The 23,376-nt window shown below is 66.9% G+C and overlaps 1 protein-coding gene across 3 annotated transcripts; it reads left to right on the forward strand.

The window, feature by feature from the left end:
• Positions 1–137: 137 nt before the first annotated feature.
• Positions 138–23,376, forward strand: ARID3A (AT-rich interaction domain 3A). Of its 3 annotated transcripts, none has more exons than XM_040589161.1 (9): positions 138–260; positions 3,124–4,134; positions 4,811–5,126; positions 19,869–19,941; positions 20,971–21,154; positions 21,338–21,585; positions 21,879–22,175; positions 22,261–22,353; positions 22,553–23,376. In XM_040589161.1, exons 2-9 carry the CDS (start codon positions 3,698–3,700, stop codon positions 22,789–22,791), a joined length of 1,887 nt encoding a protein of 628 aa, XP_040445095.1. In that variant the 5' UTR covers positions 138–260; positions 3,124–3,697; the 3' UTR covers positions 22,792–23,376. The 3 variants fall into 3 exon arrangements, with proteins under 3 accessions (XP_040445095.1, XP_040445097.1, XP_040445096.1); XM_040589163.1 differs by having other exon boundaries at positions 22,264–22,353; XM_040589162.1 differs by having other exon boundaries at positions 141–260; positions 3,121–4,134.

The raw sequence follows: 23,376 nt of genomic DNA on the forward strand, positions 1-23,376 counted from the left end.
CTATTTGCATGCGGCTGCGCTGCTGGGCCAATAGGGAGGAGGGGCGGGGCGGGGACGGCGGCCCATGGGCGGCGTGGGGCGGGGCGGGGGGGGTGCAGCGGGCCAATGGTGGCGCGGGGCGGGGCGGGGCCGGGCCCCGCCGCCCGCCCGCGGGGAGAGCAGCCGCCGTGCGGGCACCGAGCGCACCCCGGCCCCGCCGCAGCCCGAGCCCCGGGCGGCCGCGGCTGCTATGCGGCTTCGCGGCGCACGGCCTCCACCGGGTAAGCGGGGACGCAGCTCCACACAGGCCCCCGCGGTCGGTACCGGCTCCCCCCCTTCCGCCCCCGCCCGGAACCGGGGGTTGGGGTCTTGGCCCGCGCTCGGGGGCTGGGCGGGACCGGGACCGGGGCCGGTTACCGGTCGCGTCCTCTGGGCGGGATGGGACCCCCCGCGGGCGGTTGTGGGCGGGACTGGGGAGCTCCCTCCCCCGCCACCGCGGCCGGTTACCGGCCGTTTCCCCCCGCGCGGGGCTGGAGCTTCCTCCGCCGCGGCCGCTCCCGGCGCGGCCGGCACGCCCCCGCGCTCGGCCCGGGCCCCCGCAGCCCCCGCGGGCATCACTGCCTCGGCCGGTTAGAGACCCCGCGCCGCGCCCCGCCCGGCGGCCCCTGAGCAAGGGGACGAGACCGTGCCGCCGCCCTCTGCCCTCGGCCGGGGTAGCTCCGGCCCCGCGGCCTCCCGTAGCTCCGGGCTCGGGGCTGGGCTGGGTGGCAGCTGCCGCTCCAGCCCGGTCTCTTCTCCCCGTGCAAGGGGGCCGCCGCTCCCCCCTTTACCGGTTCGCGGGGCCGGATCCTCCCCCTCCCCCCCCCCGGCTCCCCCCCGGCTCCCCCCTCGGGCCCGGGTTCACATGGGGGGCCGCTGGCCCCGGCGTCGGGCCAGGCACAGGCGGTGCCATGTGCCATCGGGAGTGGGTCCGGGCTGAGCTCCAGGATGAGCCCCCAGCCCGCTTCGGGGGTCCCTCCCGTGGCCCCCCCAGCTTTGCCCATCGCCGGGGGTGAGTGCCCCCCGGGCCCGGGCTCCCCATCCTCCTCCTCCTTATGTCAGTCTTCGCGCTGCTCTGAGGGTCCCTTCCGCAGCGGTGGCGGGAGCCCACCCGGGGGTCTGGGGGTGTCCAGCCGTGGCCAGGCCCCGGCATCGGTGGCACAAAGGCCCCGTCCGTCACACCCCCGCCCGCTGCTGCGTATTTTTAGCCCGGCGTAGCCGCTGTCGCTCTCGAGCACCTGCCCTGCGGGACGTGGGTGCTGCTGCCCGAAATCCCCCGTGCGCCGCCCAGCAGCGCCCGCGCTGTCCCACGGCCCAGTGCGGCCAGGAGGGACAAAGGGGCACGGCTCAAGGTCACCGTGGCTGCCGGGCTGGGGTGCCACTGTCCCCTGGCTCTGGTTCGCCATGCCGGCACGCTCCGGCTGCGTTCGGGCTTCGGTTCCCCGCAGGGATGCAGCAGCATGGCCCCAGCATGGCCATGGACTGGGGTGCTGGTGGCGATGGCTCTGCTCCCCGCTCTCGGTAGTGCCGGTGCTGGCACTGAGTGATTTGGCGAGTCGTGGCGAGGCAGAGCCGTGGTAGCACTGGGCCGGAGGAGCACGTGCCTGGGACGAGTCTCACTCCGGTTTGCTTGTGGCTCCCGCGGGCGCAGGGGATGAAGCTCAGATGTGGTGCAGGATGGCTGCGTGGCGGGGAGCGTGGCCACGGCTGGCGAGCGGCTGCTGCTCTGGGGCAGCCCTGCTTGTGCAGAGAGGGGAGGGTCCCTGCCCCAAGGCCACCCCTCTGCGCGCAGGCAAGATAGAGATGGCTGGGGTAGAAGAGGGGAAACTGAGGCACGGGCTGGGGCTGGGCAGCACTCAAATGGCTGAGCAGCTCCTGCTGCCCCGGTGCTGGCTCCCCCTTGAAGGCAGCAGCAGCAGCTGAGGTGCAGCCGGCAGGGCCACCACGGTGACGGCGCGCTCGTAGCAGGAGCCAAGCACGGCAGGGCTGCGAGCGGATGCGGCCGCCGCCGCAGCGAGGCGCGGGGGAAGCAGCTCTGACCCCTCCACCCAACCGGCAGCAGCACCAGCCTGCGCTGGAAACAAGTTCCCCTTTCCAGAATTCGCAGGATCGTGCTGTAGCTGCCGGCTCCCACGTGCTGCCGGCTGTCCTGCCCCCGCGGCAGGGGCTGCCCGTGTCCCCGGTCACCCCTGGATCTGGCCCTGGCTTGGTCCCTGCAAGGGTCCCAGGGTGCATGTGCTCCACAGGTCCCCGCGGCAGCACAAACAGGGTGTTTGCCCGGTTGAGTCAATGCCCGTGCATGGCACCACCGTGGCGGTGGTGCAGTGAGCCCCCTGCCTTCGGCAGAGCCGGAGTTGTTGCCGGTGGAGCTCCGTCCATCCAGGGCTGGCTTCTGGCTGCGCTGGGGCTTGATGTGGCGGGGGGAGCCCAGGCCAGGGTGCTGGGGCGGCGGGGGTGTTGCAGGGCCCAGCCATAACGTGCTGGTTTCTCCAGTGCTTTTTGGCGGAGCGGAGCAGAGTTGAGCCCCTTGCAGCCCGGTGTCACCCCAGAGGACCCGCAGCCCCTGGGGGAAGGGGAGAGGTGTGGGGGCTCACAGGGGCGGCTGGCAGAGCCTGTTTGCTGGGGTTCCGAGGAGCGAGGCGCTGCCTGCCCGTACCGTGGGAGCCTGCCCTGGGGACCCACGGGTGCCCCCACGCTTTGGGACCCCACTGGGCCCTTCTGCCGCATGGTGCAGACCCTGGTGCTGCTCGCACCCCGGCACTGGCCTGGCAGCTGCCTGCTGCTGCCCACTGCTCCCCTTGCCCATTGTGGCGTGTCCCTGGGTGGGGATGAGCCCTGTCCCCCGTGGGGGACCCGTGGGGCGGCTCTCCCAGTGCCCTCCCTGCCCGGCTGTTATCTGCTGGCGCTGCTATCCCGGTATCCGCTGCCTGCTGGGCCAGGCAGGGCTATCGGGTCCGGCAGGCCCCTTCCCCCTCCAGCAGCAGGGCCCGGCCTCCCTATCTCATTAGCTCGAGATTAATGAGGCTCCTGCACTGTCTTTAACTCCTTCCTCCTCGCCAGCTCCTGCCGGCAGCTCCGCTGACCCTCCTCCGCTTCTCCCAGCAGGTTTGCGCCAACGCCTTCTGGAAGCCAAGCTGGCCGAGGACTAGGGACGCCTGGCCGCAAGTGGGGGGACACCACGCTGACCCCAGGCTGCTGACCCCCCCGAAGGTGCCTGGTTGGCGGGCGAGGGGCGATGTGCTGCGCTGCGGCCGCTGCCTGTTGAGCCTGGGGACTTTTCGGCACCTGCCCACAGCGTGCTCGCCGACAGCGGCAGCACCCTGATCCCCACGAGCGACCCCGTGCCCGCAGCTCCCACCGGAACCCTTGAGCGAAGGAGACGTCGTCGGGGCAAGGCTGAGGGGGGTCAGGGGGCACATCCTTCTGCCCTGACCCGGCGGCAGCAGCGATTCCTGCCCTGACACCCCAACGGCGCTGCAGACCCTCCGCTGCCCGCGCCCCCCCGGGCCCCGGCAGCCCCCTCGCAGGGCTGCCCCCCCCCGGCGCTGCCCAGCCTGGGCCTCCAGCCCCACTGGAGCGCGGCAGCCTGCCGGGTGCTGCCCCCCGCACCTCCGGGGCATTGCCCCCCGGGTGCGTCGCCCCTCGCCCCCCCGGGGACCCACCGCCCGCCGGCAGAGCCATGAAGCTGCAGGCGGTGATGGAGAACCTGCAGCGGCAGCAGCGCGCACGGCTGCAGCAGGCACTGGAAGCGCGGCAGCAGGAGCAGCAGCAGCAGCGCTCCACACCTCCCCCGGCGCAGCCGCCGCCGGCCCCGGGGCAGACCCCTGCCAGCACCCCGGCCCGGGGCCGTGGCCAGGATCCGGCCCCAGCACCCCTGGAGGAGGGAGTGGAGCCTGAGAGCGCGCACATCCAGCGGGCGCAGATGGCTGCTCTGGCCGCCATGCGGGCAGCCGCCGCCGGCCTCAGCCACTCGTCCAGCCCGGGGCTGTCGGATGAGAGCCAGGCCTCCGAGGAGGAGGAAGAGGAGGAAGAGGAGCGCGGTGAAGAGGAGGAAGAGGAGGATGGCGCGTACCAGCAGGAGATGGGCTCGGAGGAGGAGGAGGAGGAGGAGGGCCTGTGAGTATACGCTGGCCCTGGCTGGCAGCTCTCATGGTTCAGGGAAGGGGCAGGGACGCGGTCTGGCCCTGGTGGGTTTTGGCACGGCTGGCTGGGGACACAGGCTTCCCTTTGGGGCTGGGGAGCGGCAGCGGAGGCTGCCGGGGGGTGCCTGTGCTGTGTTGGGGGGTGGTCTTCGTGCAGCTCAGGGCAGGCAGGCGGCTCAGTGCTGTCAGGATGTCCTGGAGCGGGAGCTGCCGAGAGCAGCAGCTTGGCTCAGCAGCCGTGATTCCTCGTGCTGGCCTGGCATGGGGCGACGTTTCATCTCTGCCCAGGGAGCCACGTGGGGCCGTGACAGAGGATGCTGGGCTGGCTTTAAATTATGCAGGGCCCTCACGGCTGCCTCCCCTCAGCCTTCGTCCTCGCCAGGGCAGGGAGCAGGCTGGGAGCCATCTGGCAGAGCCCCGCTCCCAGCCGGAGCTGCTGCCTTGGGATGCCAGTGGTGCCCTGTGGGGCTGCCACCTGCTGACAGGGGTGCACCGGGGCTTTGCTGGGTGCCCTGGGTGCTGGTGTGGTGCTCCCAGCCCCACAGCTGTGGGGCACCTGTCGGGGGGACGGCAGGAGAGAGGGATCGGCTTTGGGGACCCAGCCCCCTGCCTGGCGTGGGACCAAATCTCTTCCCTCCCCCCTGCTCTAGGAAGGGCAACTGGGTTGTAGACGACTTTGAGGAGGACCTGGGTGAGGAGGAAGAGGAAGAAGAGGAGGAGGAGGAAGAGGAAGACTATGAGGAGGAGGAAGACATGGGAGAAGAAGGGCTCAGCTCAGCAGAGGCGGTGCGGGCAGGCGCAGGATCCTTGCTGCTCCGCAAGCCCCCGGCACCCCAGCACTACCGGGGCGAGCCGCAGCGGCTGCCGGGTGGGCAGGAGCGGGTCCCCTCCGGACTGGGCCACGCGCAGCCCCCGCCACCGGCACCTGACCATGGCGACTGGACCTACGAGGAGCAGTTCAAGCAAGTAGGTGCCCGCCGGGATGCGTGTGCCCCCCTGCGCCCTCCCTCCCCTGTCCCTCCGCTCTGCCATGCGTCTCTGCGTCCTTGAGAGCTGCGATGAGATGCCTCTGGTGGTGCTGCCTCTGGTAGTGTTCTTGGATAGAGCTGCTGTTGTTGCTGCTAAGAAAATGTGGGATTTCTCCAGGGTTTTAGTGCTTGGGCTCAGCCTCTCCCTCATCCCTGGCTGGTGGCTTCAGTGGGATCCTGTGTCCTGGTTGGCACTGTAGCCTGGCCCCGGCACAGGCAGATGGTGTGATGGGATTTGCTGCAGGGAACTTGAGGGGTTCTTGCTGAAAATGATGGGGAAAAAACCCACCCTGGACTTGCAAATCTGAAGGGACTCTCAGTTTTCTGCTTCTCCACCCTCCCCACCATTTTTGGAGGGGACCTGTCAGTGCAGAGGTGATGCCCGGTGGGATGGCTCTGGCCGTGCAGATGCTGGGGGCAGAGCTGTCCCCCTGCCACCACCAAAATGCCATTGAAGAGTGAAACCAGGGAGAAAGCACGCCGGCTGCCCCCTCCATCGCCTTCCCGCACTGGCTGAGCCAGGCTGGCAGGAGGCAGGCACACTCCTGCTCTCTCCCGGCGCAGGAGCTCTCTGCGCCCCGCTTTTCGCTAATAGAAGGAAATGTGCTGTGAGCTGGGGCTCCCCAGGGGCTGCCCGGCACCTTTGATGTGTGTGTTTAAATACATCTGAGTTTAGGGCTGGGGGAAGGGATGGGAGCCAACAGCAGCAGATGGGACCCAGATGGAGCGACCGGGGCACGGTGGCCTTTCGGGAGGGATGCGACGGCCCCTGCCCCTTCCCCTTCAGGGGGGCCATCGCATCCCTCCCAAAAGGGGGAAGGGGCTGCTGGGATCTGCCGGCACATCTGGATGCGGGCAGCCTGACGGCAGGGCTGGCGGAGAAAGCACAAGCGAGTGCAGAGCGTGCAGCCACCCTCCCCAGTGCACTCCTGCCCAGCTTGCAGGGAAGGAGGGATGCTTCTGCCCTGCGTGTCCCTTGCGCCGCTGCACCTACGCTGCCTCCTCCTCTTCTTGTGGTTTCTCTTTTGTGCTTCCTGCCATCGGGGAGCGAGGGGCCGGGGATGTGATCTCATATCTGTGAAGAGGCTTTTTCGATACCGCGCTGTGATCTTCCTGTTTGTCACTGTGTCGGTGCCGTACCAGACCTGCGTGCCCAGCAGTTGCTCTCAGCCCTTGGGATCCGACGGGAAAATCTGGGGCTGGGTGGTCAGGATCCGTGCTGCGCCGGTGCAGTGGTCTGTAGATGTGGCAGGGACCATGCTGTAAACTCTGCCAGGTCCTCCGCCGCAGCCACGCAACTTGGGGACACCAGCCCAAGTCCTCAGCGCATCCTCTGTCCCTTCTGCCCACCAAGCTGTGCTGGCAAAAGGGGCTGAGCCCCCACTCTTCCCCCTTTCTCTTCCCAACGGGAAGCTTCCCAGGGTCGGTGGGAAGAGCCCGGCACAGCAGTTAATCGTGGAAGCAGCCGGAGGGGGGAGGAAAGTGGCTGCCGCTGCTGCGCCGTGGGCGGAGGAGAGGAGACGAAGCACCCGACCGGGAGAGGCTTTCCCCGGCACGTCAGCCCGCCAGCGCGCCGGCGCTTGGATTGCGGCCGCTGGAGCCAGGCCAGGGGCTTGCGCTGGCCGGGAGCTTCTCCTGGCCACCCTCCAGCGCGTGCCGCCGAGCGCTCCAGCTCCAGCCCAGCTGGCGCAGCCAGGCCGCTGCGGCCTGGGAAGGAGCAGCAGGAATGTAAACAGCGAGTGCCGGCGTGGGGCGGCCGCCATGGCCCTGGCGCTGCTTGGCAGGGGATGCTTTACCCGCTTCCCTGCCGCCCCTTCGCCGGGGTTGAGGCGCAGGAGGGGAAACCATGGCGGCACCAGGGTGCTGGTGCAGCGTGGCTGGGTCCACGCTGCCAGTGGTGCTGTGAGCGTGGCCGTGCTGGTGCTGTGCCTTCCCACCATGGTGGGGGAGCACTGCTCGAGGGAGGGGCTGTTTCGGGGTTGGATTTTTGTTTGCAAAGGAGCTCCTCACCACTCAGCACTGGGAGCGCATCTGCTCTCCCGGAGCTTGTGGGGAGCGTGCAGCCTCCTGGGTGTCGGATGCGCGGGGTCCCCAGCACCTCCTGGGGCTGAGCTGCGGCTGCTCGCTTTGGGGGAGGCGGGGGGCTGATTTCTTTCTCCCTGCCTCCCGGCATGCTCGGGCCCCCACAGGTGGTGCGGGGCTGGTGGTCTGGCCCAGGCCCTCGATGCCCCCAGGGCTCTCCAGGTCTCCCTGCGTTCAGATTCTGCTCTGGATGTGCTGGTGCTGATGAATGGCCCAGCCTGGTATGGGGCTCCCGGCACTGTTTGCCTCGCCGGGCAGTTCCGCCGACCGACTCCCCGCACCGAACCCCCCCCCCCCGGTGCCCTGTGCCTGCTGGGGGGCTGTCCCTGTCCCCACCACGGAGTTATATTGACCCATCTGGGCCAGATTCCTGCAAACTGGGGCTCAGCCGGGTTGAGCTGCGGGGGGCCGGGGGGAAGGAGGAGGAGGAGGGGGCCCAGTTCAAGGGAGGAGGAAGGGGAGGGCGTGAGGAAGAGTTATGGAGGTTAGGGAGGTTAGGGAGCCGGCGCGTGGCACCTCCCTGTCCCCGGGGATGGCTACCGTGCAGGCAGAGGTCAGCGAAGCAGCTGACCCGGGGCGCTGCCTGCGCGGGCAGCAGAACAAAGGAGCCCCCAGTGTGGCGGGGGGCTCGGGGGGCAGCGGCTGCCGGGGCCACAATGGCTCCTTGGGGGAGGAAAGGGGCATTTTTGGGGTGGGAGGAGGCTCTCCATGGGGAATGGCCGCCACGTCCTCCACTGGCCAGCAGTGAGGCCAGGATCACTTTCATTTTGTCTTGTGCTTGTGGTAGCCCCACCGGTGGCACGGCGGGGGCGGGGGGGGGAGGGGGTGGGGGGACATCGGCATGTTGCCCCATGCTGCTGCCATGCTGGGCTGGGACCGCATCCGCGCTTGCTTGAGTTTGGGGTCATCTCTAACCTCACCCCAAAAGGCACGATGGGGAGGCTGGGGTGATGCCGGGGGGGTGGGGCGATGCCAGGGGGGCCGCACTGCCAGCCCACTGCCCTCCAGGGCACCACGGCCGGGTGCTGGGCCTTGCTGGGGCTCGCACCGCAGGTGTTTGCCGTCACACCACCGCTCCAGAGGGCAACACTGGCGGCGGGAGCTGGGCTTTGACAAGTCGCTGGAGCACGAGCAGCTCAGCCAACCCCTGCCAAAAATCCGGCACTGCTGCGTGCCACCGCAAACTGCTGCGTAATGCCTGGCCTCACGCTCCTGCTGCCGGCCTGGGGCTGCCAGAGAAAAACCTGCTTTGATGTCCGTGCCCCAGCGAGTGAGTTGGGGAACGGGGGTCCTCTGCTGCTGCCCTGCGGAGAACCCCTCTCTTAACCTTTCTGTTTCATTCTTGCTATGACTGTGCACTACTAATAGCAGGAGCGTGAGTGCTGGGTGCGTTGGCAGCCCGCAGAGCCGGAGTTTCCTCCCTCTGCCCCTTTTGGAGTTTCCTGTGCTGCCTGCGCTTCCTTGGGCGCCTGCACCCCGGCACCCCGGCACCGTATCCCGCAAGAGGGCAGCTGGGGGGATCTGTCTCCTGGTGCTCCCTCCAGCTGCCTCGCCCACCGGGCTCCCTTGGGGATGCCCTGTTTTGGGGTGCACCCTTTGGGGTGCTGCAGGCTGATGTTTAAACCCCCAGCTCTGCTCCTGCTTGCAGGAAGCCTTGGAGGCTTTAAGAAGCTGGTGTGGTGCTGTGCCAGCGGTGGGGTGCTGGTAGGGTGCCGGTGCTTTGAGGGGGGGTGCAGGGAGGTTTCTTAAGCTGTCCCAAATGGGGACATCTGAACCACGATGGTGGCACATGGGGGGTGAAAACCTCAGCCCTTATCTTGTGCCGAGCAGCACTCCCCCCGAGATACGGTGTTTCGAAGTGCAACAGTTGGGGAAAGAAAAAAATAAACCGAAAGCAACTCTGCAACCTTGGTGGGTGGCACACAGGGCACAGGGGGGGCAAAAGCAGACCCCCGGGGCTGGGGACCAGCCGGGACTGCACACGTGGCAGGGATGTGGCGGCTCCCAGAAGGATGAAGCTGGGATTTTCCTGGGGGAATTGCAGGAGGAGTGGAAGAAGAGCCCATGTTTCCTCCAAAACCCTGGGGCTCGGAGCCCTGTGCAGGAACCCCAGGCTCTGGCTGTGGTGTGGGGGATCCCCTCTGCCCCCGTGGCAGCAGAGCCCCCGCTGCAGGGCCCTTTCTCCCGTGGATTATTTTCCTTTAAAAAGCCCAAAGCCGGCTGGGGGAGCGGGGCCGGGAGCGGGGGCCCTGCAGCCTTTTAACAAGGGCGGGAAGGTCCATTTACTTTCTTTAAAATATTGATTAGAGCTTTATTGCATTAGCCAGCCGAGCGGATGAGCCACCCCCGGGGAGGGAGAGGGGGCCCCTGTGCGGGGAAAGGGGCACCCGAGCCTCGTCGCCCGGCCGGGGGCCACCGTCCCCCCACCCCAGAGGCGGTTTAGCTCTGGTCGGTGTCGCGGCATGGCAGGGGCGTAGATAAAGGGCAGCACCCTGGGGCCCCCCGGACGGGTGCTTCTGTGCCGGGAGGAGGTGATTGCGGTGTCTGGCCAGGCCAGCGGCAGATAACGGGGGCAAGGAGGGGACCGGAGCGGGCTGGGGCTCCGGGGGCAGTGGTTTGGTCACAGGTGGACCCCTCCCCAAAGAAGGGCCGGATCCTCCCCATGACCCCAGCGCAGCCGTCACCCGTTTCGCTCTGTGCCACCATCCAGCTTGCTGAAGGGTGCTCCTGGCTGGGAATCCAGCTCAGTAATTGGCTCACAGTGCTCAGGGAGCATTCCCAGAGCCGTAATCCCACCAGATCCCTGGCCGGGGGTCAGGGACTTCTCAGCGAGAGCAGCTTAACCGCTGAGTGCCTCCCCCAGCCTGATGCCTGGGTGCCCGCGGGTGCTGGTCCTGGCATCCGGGCACCACACAAAGCCATTTCTCCCAGTGAGACCCAGGATAATTAATGAGGTGAGGGACGGGTGACACGTCCCTCCTGCTCTGGGTACTTGGCCAGCACCTTCACCCAGCTGATTTTGTTTGCTCCTGGGTGGACCGTCCCCCCAGCACCCCTCAGCTCGGGAGCTGGGTTGGCCCCCCCCCCCCAGCCCGGCCATCACCTGTTAGCGTTCCCCTGGCCCCCCAGATCTCCAGCCCCCTGCAATGATTCAAGGGCTGCAGAGGAGGCAGCCACCTCCCAGCTCCAGCACAGCTGAACTAACAGGAGTGAGGGTTTATTTAAAAGAAGTTAAAAAAAAAAAAAAAAAAGAGTAGAGGCAAGAGCAGGTCCTTTGTCAGCAAAGCAAACAGCCGCCCGGCAGCAGAGCGGTTGGGCAAGGGCGCAGCGTTGCCCCATCACCCTATTTCTGGCTCAAACCACAAAAGAAATGGTACCCGGTCCTGGGGCCCAGCCGGACGTGCCGCAATCGGGGGCCAGGACGAGAGGTGGGGGCAGTCTGGGGGTAGGGAGAGCCCCTCGCTCTCGCCTGGGCACGTCCCTGACATGCATCTGCCTGCGCTGCCCGCTTGCCAGGCTCTGAGCCCCCTGGGGCAGCCGGGTTGGGGGGCTCTGGGCACAGCTCCTGGCTCCACTCCTGACCTGCTCCCTGACCCTTCCAGTCGGTCACTTAATCTGCCTGTGCCTGGGTCCCCGCTCCGGACGGGGCTCGCAATAATCCACCCTGCGCTGGGGCTGCTCGGAGGCCGGGGCTCTTCCACCCCCAGGAGGGTCCCCGCTCCCCACGTGTACCTGGGGGAGGGGATGGCCCCATCGCTGCCGTGCTGGTAGTCCTTTGGTAAAGGGCTTCCGTCACCCCCCTGCAGTGGCTGGTTTGGGGGTCTCGCCCCGGTGCAGATGGCAGCCAGGAGCACCCAGGCAGGCACTGGTCCTAAATCCCTCCGGCAAAGGGCTTAGCCTGCTGCCTCAGTTTCCCTGCCTGCTCATGCACCCCTCTGCCCACGGCCATCGTGGATGCCCCCTGCTCGGGCAGCAGTGTCTGCTTTCCAAGACTCAAATACCGACATATTTCCACTGCCCGCCAGCCCCGCCAGCAGCGATGTGCTGCCCCGTGCCGCCGCCTGCTCCTGTGCCACAGTGGGATGGGGTCAAGCAGCAGCTTTGGCAGAGCTGGCGTCGCTCTGGTGCTGCATCAGTACCATGGTGTTCTCCCCGCGGCTGTCCCCCTCCCCTCCGTGGGTCGTCGGTGGCGCAAGGAAGCAGCGAGGTTTCGGCGCTGCCGGAGCAGCACTGCGATGATGGTTCCCAGGGCTGACGGCCCACAGCTGGCTGCTTGTCAAAACCATCTGCGGCTTCTGGATCTCTTCCAGCTCCCACGGGCAGGGCCAGGGTGTGCGAGGCTGGCAGGAGACATCCCCCCCAGGACCACCCCCACCGTGGTGGGGACCGCTGGCAGGGTCGGTGCAGCGGCCGTCCCACAGATGGATGTGGACGGAGGTGCAGGACCTCGCATTTCAGGAACAGATTTGCAATTAGACAAATCCCCGGCCGGGCAGTGGAAGCCCCAGGGTGACTCATCTGCTCTGGCTTACAGCGATCCCCTTTCTAAGACGATCATTTACATATGGTGGAATTTAAACCCCAGCTCGCCTGCAAGGGCCAACGCAGCCCGCGTTGCTGCGCCTGGGTCGGGTCCTCGCCCAGGGGTCTCGACCTGCCGGCCCTACAGGGCTTCACCCCAGGGAGGTCTGGGGGCACATGGGAAAAGCCGTGCAAACCCTTGGGGCACCTGGTGCCCCAAGCAAGAAGAGATCCCCAGCAAGAAGAGATTTGGTGCTCTGGCTGTGGTTTCCCAGGTTTGTGCCGCGTAGCTCGAGCTCGGCCGCTCACCCGGGTTCTGCCTGGCCAGCAGTGTGCAAGCCGGCCCTTGGGTGTTGCTCCCCGGGACGAGCTTTCTCAACACTGCCTGACTCCACTGAATTAATATTTGCACAAGGTCCGGTGCGATAGCAAGCATGTGTCAAGGGCATGCACCGGCACGCACGCGGTGAGGGCTCCCGTGTGCCTGCCCCGGCTGGCGGAGGGCAGCTGCTCCCCCGTCCCACCGCCTCGGCGGTGACCTCTTGGCAGCTCGTGCCACGCGTTGGCGTTCAGACACTGAATCAGTTTTTATTTTAGCCGGAGCTGGGCACGCTGCTGCCCAGCAGGTCCTTCTGAAACCGTCGTTTGAAATGCAACTGCAGCAGGATTCGCTTCCTCCTCTGCAGGAAGGGGAAAAAACAGCGGCAGCGCAGCCGTCCTGGGAGCCGGTGTGGGTCCCGGCACGGTGACACGCAGCACTGGCGCGGCTCCGGTGCGTGGATGTACGGAGCATCGCGGTGGCTGCCGGCTGGCCGCGCAGGAGCGGCCCCGCAGCGTGGCGGGTGGCGCGCGGACAATGGGGGGTCAGGGAGGTTAAATGGCGACTAATTCACCCATTCAATGTCCCCCTCCATGGCACGGTGACACCCGTCGTGTCGGCGCTGACACTGGCCCATGTCCCCCTGGGTCGCCAATATGGCTGCTCCCCCCAGCCTGGCTGGGGAGGTGGTGGGGCTGGGCATGGGGGCCATGTAGGACCCCGTCCCACCGAGGGGCTCGGGTTGGGATGGGGTGCTGCTGCAGTGCCGTGGGCTCCCTGTCCCCATCCCCATGTCTGGTTGGGTGGCACCCATGGGACTGTGGCCAGAATGTGGCTGCAGCATCGCTCGGGGGGGTTGCGGGTGCTGGGGGAACCTGAGGTGGTCTCGGGGCCCCCAGACCTTTGGGGCGATGGCTGGGGATCAGGGCTGGGCTGGTCCTTGTGCCACAGGCGCACCAACAGATCTGCCACCCACAGGGTCCCGCGGCCCCCAGCCCGAGGAGGGGGCACTGGTGGGGAGAAGCACCTGCGGTGGGACCGTGTCCCGGCCCAGGCGGTGCCGACCCACAGCGGGGACAATGCTGGGAACTGGTGGGAACAATAGTGCCGACGGGAAGCGTGGCGGCGAGGGCTCAGCTCTCCCCGGCCCCCTCCCCGGCTGCCCCCGCGGAAGCGGCCCCCCGCCCCGGGCAGCCCTGGCGCTGCTCAGGCCGCAGGAATCCCGCCGGGCCGGTCAGTGGACTCGCCGGCGGCAGAAGCCGGATCGGTCCCGCATGGGCGAGGCTCCCGGCAGCACCGTCCCGCTCCTGGCCGACCTCGGAGCTGGCGAGCAAAGAGGTGGCGGGGGGGCTGCTGCCGGGGGTTTCGGTGGTCCCTGCCCTGCCCTGTGCTTTGGTGGGGGCTGGTGGGGGATTAGGGATGGGGACAGCGAGAGGTGACCCGTCCCTAAGCCGAGCACTTTATCTGTGGCAGGATCTGTGCCGGGGCTGGACTCTCCCTTTGCCCTTTGCCGGGAGGGATCGGCCCCAGCAAACCCGATACCCCCACGGCCGGGGGGGCGGTGCCGGTGCTGCCCCCCACTCACCGCAGCAGCTGCGCTGGCAGAAGGGGCCGCGCTACACAAAGGGGCTGCGCAGCTCGGACACCCCCAGCCCTGACTCAGCCACCATCTTACAGGAAACCACCTCAGCAGCATCACCCGAAACGCTTCATTCCGGGGCTCGTCACCAGCCCTTCAGTCTGGTTTTTACAAATTACTTTCTTTTTCTGAATAAATGCCCTCTCTGGCCCCGGTTGCGGGTCCTGGCGTGTGATCGGTGCAGGGCCGGTGCCTCGGCACGCTGGGGGCCAAGGGGCTTCGTGCGCCAGCCGGGAACAGGACGGGAAACACCGCCTGCGTGTTTATTCTTCGTTAAATAACTCATTAGTGTGCACGGTCTCTTCCCCCCTCCCAGCATCACCCCCTCGGCTGTCAGCGGGACAAAGGGACCGTCCCTGGGGGCCGCTCAGAGGAAGGAAGGAAGAAAAGAAAGAGCGAAGGAGCAGCCCCCCCGTCACGCTGCCCGGGCTGGAATCCATCAGAGGGGACGTTTGCCCTGCTACCTGCCAGGCACCTCGCTGGGGTGGGCTCTCCCCTGCGCTGCCTTTGTTGTATTTGTTCCCTAAATACAGAAATTCAGGCGTTTCCAGCCCCGCTGGAGGGGCCGGTGGCAGCCCCCAACCCTGCTGCGGTGGCCCTTGGGGGTCTGTCCTCCCGCCCTAGCTCACGGCGTGCACGTCCCAAACCGGTTTCGAAGAGAAGGGAGGAAAGCCGAGAGTGTCGAGACTTCCTGGCGATGGAAAAGAAACTTGAAAATTAATCCCCGAGGCTTGAAAACCCGGAACCGAGCCGGGGGCGGGGGGGCAGGGTGGTGTTTGTGACTCGGTGGCGGGATGCTGGGACACGGGCTCCTCTGCACCCCTGGCCATGCACAACCCTGCTCTCGGGTTGGGGGGTCCCTGTGATGCCTGCTGGGGTGGGCATGGGGGCTCCTGCCGATGGGGAGACTCACCTGGCTGTGTGCCCAGAGCCTCATTACATGGCGCTTCCCCTCCCTGCTTTAATTGCCCTCCTTGCCTGCAGTGCGGGGGGGGGGCGGTAGCAGGGGGATGGTGGGCTGCTGGGTGGGGGTGTTATCTCAGCCGGACCCCCGGCACGCACTGCTCCCGTGCCGAGGGCTCTCTCCTGCATTCCTGGCATTGCCGAGGGGCCGCCTCCCCACCAGCCCTTTGAAAGCCAACGGTTTGGGATTTTCCATAATCTGGTTTGAAACATTAATCCGGTCATCCACACCAAACGCCGGGCCGGCATCCTGCCGGGGCGCTGGGGTGCGGGGTCAGTGCCGCCCGCCCACCACCTTCCTAATTCCTCTTCCACTTAATTATATATCTGCTGGCAACGGCCATCTGGCACCTCGTCCTCAGCCGGCCGCGAGGACGGAGGGCTGGGGCCGGTGGGGGCTGCACCGGTGGCGAGGCGGGTCGAGCATCATGGTGTGGAGCTGACTGTGCCGGTGGCACCAGGCGCTTGCCGTGTGCTGGAGGAGCACTGGGTGTGCGGGGCCGGATCCACCAGCGCGGGGGCTCTCGGGGAGGTGGGGGGCATCTCCTATCCCCCCCGGCCGGGCCGGTGTTGGCTGTGCCGCAGCATCCCCTGGCACCGCGCTCTGGTGGTGGGGGCCCATCATTGGGGCGTCGTGGCCGGGCAGCCTCCCCACGGTAAGAGGATATTCTCGGGGCAGATTAAGTCGTTTCTACCTCCCCGCGGCCTCCCTAATTACGAAATGTAAATCTATTGACTCAGCGGCGGCAGGGCGGCCTCACCCCGCGGCTCGCTGCCCGGCGGCTGGCGTTACCTTTGCACCCAGCCTCGCCACCTCCACCCGCGCTTCCCCGGTGAGGCGCCGCGCTTCGTGCCGAGCAGAAGCCACGCTGGAGCATGGCAGGCAGGGCATCGGCACCGGCACCGGCCGGGGATCAGCACCTGCTGATTTCGATCCGGTGGTGCCAGCGGCAGCTGGTCCGTGCTGAGCCCAGCTGCGCGCTCGGTTTCGCACGCTACTGAAACAAGAACATGTTTCTGTTCCTCAATTTTTATTTTGGGACCCAGTATCTAAGCCTTCCTACGATTGCCCGCGCTGCCTTTCGGTGTCCGCAGGGTGTGCGGTTGCTTTGCTGTGGCCTTGTCGGTGCCAGAGCACTGCCCGCGAGGTGTCCCGGCAATGCCGGGATGCTGTCAATGCAAGGAAATCCTGCGAGGGGCTGCTGGAAGTCACTCGTCTCTGCCCCCTTCCACGTCCCTGCCTGTGCCCGGGTGGCGAGGGGGGACGAGGCCAGCTCGGCAGATGCCGTTCAGCCACACGCCGCTCGCTGCAGTGCAGGCAGGGCACGTCCCGGCCACGGCAGGGCACGTCCTCGCCTCACGGCACTGCTGGCACAGCTCCTGGGAAAGCTGCCCTCGCTTCTGCTGGCAGCAGTAGAGCCAGCGAGGGTCTGGGGGGCTGTTAGGGGTGCAGCACCCGGCGCAGGGAAGTCCTGGCCCGGCCAAGCCCCTCGCCCCACGCCAGGGCCGTGGTGGCCAGCCAGCAGCAGCCGAGCACGGCGGAGCTGTCGAAATCTGGCCAGCAACCAACCACAAGCGGCAGCTTGCGAAACGTCCTTTGCCCGGCAGCCGCCGCTGGGTGTGCCGGCAGGGCCTCGAGGGCACCGGGCGGGAGTGGGGCTCCCTCTGCTCCCTGGCCCCAGTGACCCCCCTGTGGCTTCATCCCGGCTGGGAGTGGTGGGGAGAGTGGCCGTGGCCAGTGGAGTTTGGCGTGGGACCCCCGAGGCCGGCAGGCGGTGGAGGGGGCACATGGAAGGACGGCACACAGGGCAGCCGCCCGCCAGCTGCTGCTAATCCCCGGGTACCGGCCGGCGCACGCTTTCCTCAGCTGACGGTTAATTTTCTTTCATCCTCTTAAACGCTTCCGTTCCCCTCAGGACCGTGCCCGGGGGGGCTCCCGGCTCGGGGGGTTGCGGCAGTAAATGAACCGTCGTCGTGTCTGTCCCTTCCCACCGCAGCCGTGGCTCCCACCTGCAGCCGGGGAGAGTGGCTTTATTTAAAGTCTGGCTTTATAAAAATTGAATGAACCGATGTTTTCATAAAGGGCTAATCGATTTTTAGAGCTCTGCAGGTTAATAGGTTGCTCGTGACACCCTTGCGCTGTGCCAGGACGGCTCCACGTTCAGTCATGCCCATATCCCGCTGCGATTCAGCACCGCATCCCAGTGATGGCGCAGGGGCTGAGGCCAACGCCGCTGCCAGCTCCCCACGGACGGGCAAAACCCTCCCAGCTGCCAGCGTTTCTGGGTTTTTGCGTTTCCCTTTCTCCCGAGCAGGATGATGCTCCCCCTTCCCTCTCCAGCCCCCTCTTCCCTCCGCAGTGCCATGGTACTTCTCCCTCCCCAGCGTTTGTATTTAATCCCCTGGCTGTGGCTGGCACACTGGCGCTGGTGCGACCCTGCGGGCTGGGGGTCCCGGCAGTGCTGGCGCGCAGCATCTCTGCCGCGGTGCCCGGAGGCTGCAGGCTCTGACCCAGCTCCTGCTGCCGCCCCGGTAGTGGGGTTAACGGGGATGGGGGGTGGGAGTGGCAAGGATGCTGCAGGCAGCGGAGCTGTGGGCAGGGGGCTCAGCACTGTGCAGGGTTGTGCCGTGGCGGTGGGTGCCGGGGCAGGGCTTTCTCAGTGTGTGGCTTTCGAAGCCGCTCGAGGAAACGGGGGAGGCTGGATTGGTGCCAGCCCAAGATCCCTCGGCCTGGCGTGGGCAGCCCCTGCGGCTCAGCCTGAAAAACCACGGCGGTGCCCGCTGTGCCACCTCCCAGCCCTGCCCTGCTGGGGGGCACCGCTCCGCTCCCCCTGTGCCGTGGTCCCTCCGAGCTCACCCTGTGCACAGGACCCCATGCTGGCAGCACTGGGGTGGGAGAGGGGCTTTGAGGGGTCTCAGCCGGTGGTGACAGTGGCTCCCGCCCTTTCCCGGGGGGTTTGCTGGGGCCCAGGCGAGCGGGGCAAGGTTTCCAGGGGAACTGGGGGTTTATGGCTTTCCTGCGGCGCCCTGCCCCTCTTATCGCTGCGGCCCCATTGATCCCTTTGATCGGTGCCGGCAGGCGCGTTTGGCCCCACAGGATCCGGATCCTCCCTGGGGGTCTGTGGGAGGAGGGGGCTCGCACCCCTCCCTCGCAGCCGGGGTGACGGCTGTCTGCCCGTGGCTCCCGGTGCCGCCGGGGTGCCATGCCCGGCATGCCCACGGGACCGAGCGGGCGTATCGGTGACCCGGTTAACGTGCTGATCTGCCGCCGTGCGGTTGGCGGCCCCGCGGTGCATGCCTGGTGAGTTACGTGGTAATATTTATAGCCCCCTCCCAGCCGCCGCGGCCGCGGCTCTGTTGGCAGTTGTTCAAAGCTGTCATTGAGAAAAGTGGGAGCTGCTCAGCACCAAGGGGCCAAGGGCAACCAGGGCTGGGGCGAGGACTGCGGCAGCCATCCCCGTGGCGTCTTGGCAGCACCTGCCCCTGCAGCCCCTGCACTGACACCCATCCTGAGGAGGGGAATATTATCCATCAGCCACCGCCTCTAGGCAGAAACCGCGCTGAGCTTTGGCTGCCGGCACCAGGGAGAGGCAGAGCCGGTGCGGCGTGCCTGCCTGCGTGCCGGGGCGCTCAGGCCAGCAGATCCTGCTGCCATAAATCAGGCAGGAATGTGCCGGGCTGTCAGGCGCGGGGTGGGGTCCTGACAAAAGATGCCCCAGCAGAACCGGGTGCTCGAGGCGCAGCCGTGCGGGGAGCCTCGCTCGGGTCTGCCTGCCCCAGCTTAGAAAGACGCGTCCCGGCTGCGTACAGCAGCGCGGCATGCGGTGCCAGCTCCGTTCATCCCGCCGGCTTCGCTCCGGCAGCCGTGCTGGGCAGCGCAGTGACCCGGGGGGAAGATGCTCGAGCAGGAGATGCTGACAGCCCCACGGCTGCTGGATGAGGGGTACGAAGCCTCACCGGGGCAGCCCGTGCTCAGCACCGGCCTCACCGGGCAGATTTGCTGCTTTCCAGAGGGAAACAGGCTCTGCCGGGTGGGTCCAGTTCACCACCCTCCTTGCCTCGTCACGGCACGTGTTTACTAGGGCCGGACCCCCAGGGACCCCCTTTGAGCACCCTGCTGCAGGCACGAGCTCACAGCGTGGCACACGAGTGTGCACCATGTGGCACACGGGTGCGCGCCGTGGTGCACAAGCTCACAGCGTGGCACATGAGTGTGTGCTGTGTGGCACGTGGGTGCGCGCTGTGGTGCATGAGCTCACAGTGTGGCACACGAGTGTGCACCGTGTGGCACATGGGTGCATGCCATGGTGCGCAAAATCACAGCGTGGCACACGAGTGTGCACCATATGGCACATGGGTGCATGCTGTGGTGCACGAGCTCACGGTGTGGCACACGAGTGTGCGCCGTGTGGCACATGGGTGCATGCCATGGTGCACAAACTCACAGCGTGGCACACGAGTGTGCACCGTGTGGCACGTGGGTGCATGCTGTGGTGCGCAAAGTCACAGTGTGGCACACGAGTGTGCACCGTGTGGCACAAGGGTGCGCACCGTGGTGTACAAACTCACAGCATGGCACACGAGTGTGCACTGTGTGGCATATGGGTGCGTGCCATGGTGCACGAGGTCACAGCGTGGCACACAAGCTCGCCAGCTCCTGATGCTGGCTCCTGGCACTGGCTCCCTCTGGCATTGCAGGTGCGGAGGAGGGATCACGCCGAAGCCTTGCTCTGCTCTGTGCCGAGCACGTGGTGGATGCTAAAAATAACCGGGATCGGTGTTCCCGGGAGGCGCTGGGGGCCGAGTATGGTGTTTGCAGCGTGGGAGCTGCTCCAGCCCGCGGGCAAGGCGTGGGGCAGCCAGCGCTGCCATTTCAGCACCGGCGTTGCAGGGCCAGGCGCTGAGCGGGGCAGGCAGGGGATGGCAGCGCCGTCCCAGGGCATGGGCACAGGTCAGCCCCATGCTGCAGGGACCCCGGGGACCCCACGTCCCCATGCGGGGACCCTCCCAGGCCATTCGGTGTCCTGCCAGCTGAACAGCCCAGGCTGGCAGGCTCATGCCCCAGGGGTGCTGCTTTGAGAGGACCAGGGGTCTCAGGGCGGCAGGGGGCACAGGTAAGGGGGTTTCCCAGCGTTTTTCCTCCTCTCATTGCGCAGCTGTACGAGCTGGATGGCGACCCCAGGAGGAAGGAGTTCCTGGACGACCTCTTCAGCTTCATGCAGAAGCGAGGTGAGCCCCCCCTGCCTGCTTTCCCCCTCCCCACGCCTTTCCGGGGCTGGGGGCTCATTTCCTCGCCCCTCATTACAACCCCGAGGTCACAGCTCCGGTTGGGCTGCTGGTTAATTTTTAACCTCTTTGCACAGCAGGGTCAAACCTGCTGGGCTGGATCTGGCGCCCGCAGCCCCCCCTCCTTCACCCGCCCAGCCCCGCTCCCCTCGCCCCTCACATCCGGGACCTGCGGCCCCTTCCCCACAGGGTCCAGCCCCTCCAGCTGTCTTTGCCCCCCCCCCCCCGCTTTTATTGCCCCCCTGGGTTGTTGCAGAGAGTGAAGCCCCTCGCTGCCTCCTTGCTCTGCCTGGGCTGGTGGAGGGGGCAGGGGGGGCCCAGGGGGGTGGAAAGGGCTGAAAGCGAAGCGTTCGCCTGGTCGAGGGTCTGGTTCCTGCGTGGAAAACAGCGCTGGAAATGCTGACGCATCGCTGCCTTCAGCCTTTTGTCAGGCGGGTGCTGGGGGAAGCACGTGTGCGTGCGCGGGGGGGCCGGGGAGCGCTGGCGGCGTCCCACTAGGGTCCCACCAGAGCTGCCTCACCCACCAGTACCGGGAGGTCAGAGCCCCCCGGGAGGGAGGAGGTGCTGCAGCCCCTTCCCTGGCGCTAGAGGGTGAACTCCCCCGTGCATGTGCGGCCCCCAGCTCGGCGGGACCCTCGCCGCCGGGAAGCGCCACCACTGTTATAAATAACTTATGTTGCTGGGTGCTGCCGACCTCAGCCTGAGCAATGGCGCTCAGCCCCGTTTTGGGGGCTGCGGCTGAAAATTGCGAGTTTCTGTTTCCTTTGTTCTTGGGGCTGATGCTCAGCGAGACGGCAGCGAGGGGGGGTCCTGAGGGGGGAGGATGGGGACGGTGAAAGGGTAGGGAGGAGCAGGAGCCCCCTGGCCCTCACACTGCCTCGCAGCGGGGGTCTTGATGGCTTCACCCCGGCTTTGGCCCGGGGGTGAGGATGCAGCAGCCCAGACCCGGTCTCTCCTCCCCCTGCTCCCCAGGGACCCCCGTCAACCGGATCCCCATCATGGCCAAGCAGGTGCTGGACCTGTACATGCTGTACACGCTGGTGACGGAGAAGGGCGGCCTGGTGGAGGTGATCAACAAGAAGCTGTGGCGGGAGATCACCAAGGGGCTCAACCTGCCCACCTCCATCACCAGCGCTGCCTTCACCCTGCGCACCCAGTGAGCGGCGGGGGCTCGGTGTGGCGAGGGGGGGAAGAATCCTCTGGCAGAGCCGGTGCTGCCCGCGCTCCCTCTGCCCTGCGCGGGATGCTGGGGGGGGTGGGGAGGGAGGGGGCGGAACACAGGTAGGGGGTCCCCAGCCGCCACATCACCGTCATCGTCCCCGTCCCTTTCCGCCGGCAGGTACATGAAGTACCTGTACCCCTACGAATGTGAGAAGCGAGGGCTGAGCAACCCCAACGAGCTGCAGGCGGCCATCGACAGCAACCGGCGGGAGGGCCGCCGGCAGGGCTTCGGCAGCTCCCTCTTCACCTACTCGCCCGGCGGCACCCACGGCCTCCTCTCCTCCCCCAAGCTGCCGGTGCCAGCGTTGGGGCTGGCCTCCGCCACCAACGGCGGGTCCATTGCTCCTGTCCAGAAGATCAAGAAAGGTAACAGCCACCGCGGGGTCCGCGCTGCGGGCTGGCCCCCTCCTGGCACTGGGGGTACAGCCCCAAGAGGGGCAGAGCTGGCGCCGTGGGTAGGGGGGGGTCACGCTGCTCTCCCCCACCCTGGGCTCAGCTTGGGGACCCTGGCTGCGGTCACCCGGCTCTGGCCCTTGGAGGGGCACGGAGAGGCACAGAGGGACCCTGAGATGTTGTGCCAGGGCTGGGGAAGCCCTGGGGTGGCGGCACCCATCCATCCCTGTCCCCCATGTCCCTGACCGCCCGCTCTGCCCCTGCAGAGGAGGACTCCCCCATCCCCATCTCCATGCCCAGCCGGCTCCCGGTCTCGCTGGCTGGCCACCCGGTGGTGGCAGCCCAGGCGGCTGCGGTGCAGGTGGCAGCAGCCGCCCAAGCCGCGGCCCTGGAGCAGCTGCGGGAGAAGCTGGAGTCGGGGGAGCCCCCGGAGAAGAAGATGGCGCTGGTGACAGATGAGCAGCAGCGGCTGATGCAGCGGGCGCTGCAGCAGAACCTCCTGGCCATGACGGCCCAGCTGCCCATGAGCATCCGAATCAACAGCCAGGGCACCCGCTCGCCAGGTCAGTGCCGGCCCCGGCCCCCCGCTCCGGCAGAGCCCCCGCGGCCCCCGCTCCCGGTGGGGTCCATAACCCGCCTGTCCCCCAGCAGAGAACCGTCAGGACTCCACCGCCGGCCTGAGCAGCAACGGCACCAACAGCATCAGCATGTCAGTTGAGATCAACGGTATCGTCTACACAGGTGAGGGGCTCCCCACGCCACCGGCACGGGCCGGGGGCTGCTCGACCCCCGCCATCCCCAGCAGCCCCCACCGCACGCCACGCGGCCTCGCTCCTGCCGGCCTTCGCCCCGGTTTTGGCCACAGACGCGTTGCGCGCAGGCAGCGTTGGCACCACCATGCCACCCCCCAGCTCAGCCCCCTCCCCCGCTCTCTCCCCAGGTGTGCTGTTCGCCCAGACGCCCGGCCCTTCCTCCTCCTCCTCCTCCTCCTCCTCCTCGCTCCCCTCCTCTGCCTACAGCAAAGGCAATGGCGGCAGCGGCGGCAGCCGGAGCAGTGGCAGCGGTGGCAGCGGCGGGGTGGGGAGCAGCGGCGGTGGCAGTGGTGGCAGCGTCCCCCCTGCAGCCCCGGCCAGCCTGGCCGTGCCCCCCAGCTCTACCTCCAACAACACTTCGCCTTAACGCCCCCGGCCCCCCGGCCCCTTCCCCTCGCCAGCGCCAGCAGCCGCGGTGGGGGGTCAGAGCTCGCCCTGCATCGCCGGGGCGCGGTGGGCTGGGGTCTCGCCGGGCTGGGGTCTCGCCGGGCTCTGCCCTTGTTCTCCTGTTGTTGGGTTTTCCTTTGCCAGGCAGAAAAGCTTTAGCCGGGGGGTTTTGTCGGAGCCGCCGGCTGTCCTGCTGCGCCGCTCCGGTCCAGGACCGTTTTACCTCACTCACATCACACTTTGCACTGTACATTTATTATTATTATTATTATTTTTTAACTCGTGTTACCTCCAGACAGACGCACGGACGCCTGCTGACGCGAGCTTTAGTGAAACCCCCCGGCACTCTCTTAACAGAAAAAAAAAGATAAAAAAAAAAAATAATAATTGGAAATCGGGAGATATTTTATTCATTTAGATCCTTTTCCCTCCCCCTTTATTTTGAGAACTACACTCACTATATGGGATTTTAAGAGGTTGTTGTTTGATTGTTTTGTTGTAAATAGCTTCTATTTTATTCTCTAAAAAGAAAAGAAGAGAAAAGAATCGAACTTTAACATGCAAA

This window comes from Falco naumanni, chromosome 4, assembly GCF_017639655.2.
Source record: "Falco naumanni isolate bFalNau1 chromosome 4, bFalNau1.pat, whole genome shotgun sequence".
Lineage (NCBI taxonomy): Eukaryota > Metazoa > Chordata > Aves > Falconiformes > Falconidae > Falco > Falco naumanni.

What these genes read in the sequence shown, in the direction of transcription:
- ARID3A (XM_040589161.1), top strand. Translation starts at nt 3,698, where the DNA reads ATGAAGCTGCAGGCGGTGATGGAGAACCTGCAGCGGCAGCAGCGCGCA. An exon ending in CAGCTTCATGCAGAAGCGAG is followed by an intron (nt 19,942 to 20,970) that starts GTGAGCCCCCCC and finishes CCTGCTCCCCAG; the next exon opens with GGACCCCCGTCAACCGGATC. An exon ending in CAACGGTATCGTCTACACAG is followed by an intron (nt 22,354 to 22,552) that starts GTGAGGGGCTCC and finishes CTCTCTCCCCAG; the next exon opens with GTGTGCTGTTCGCCCAGACG.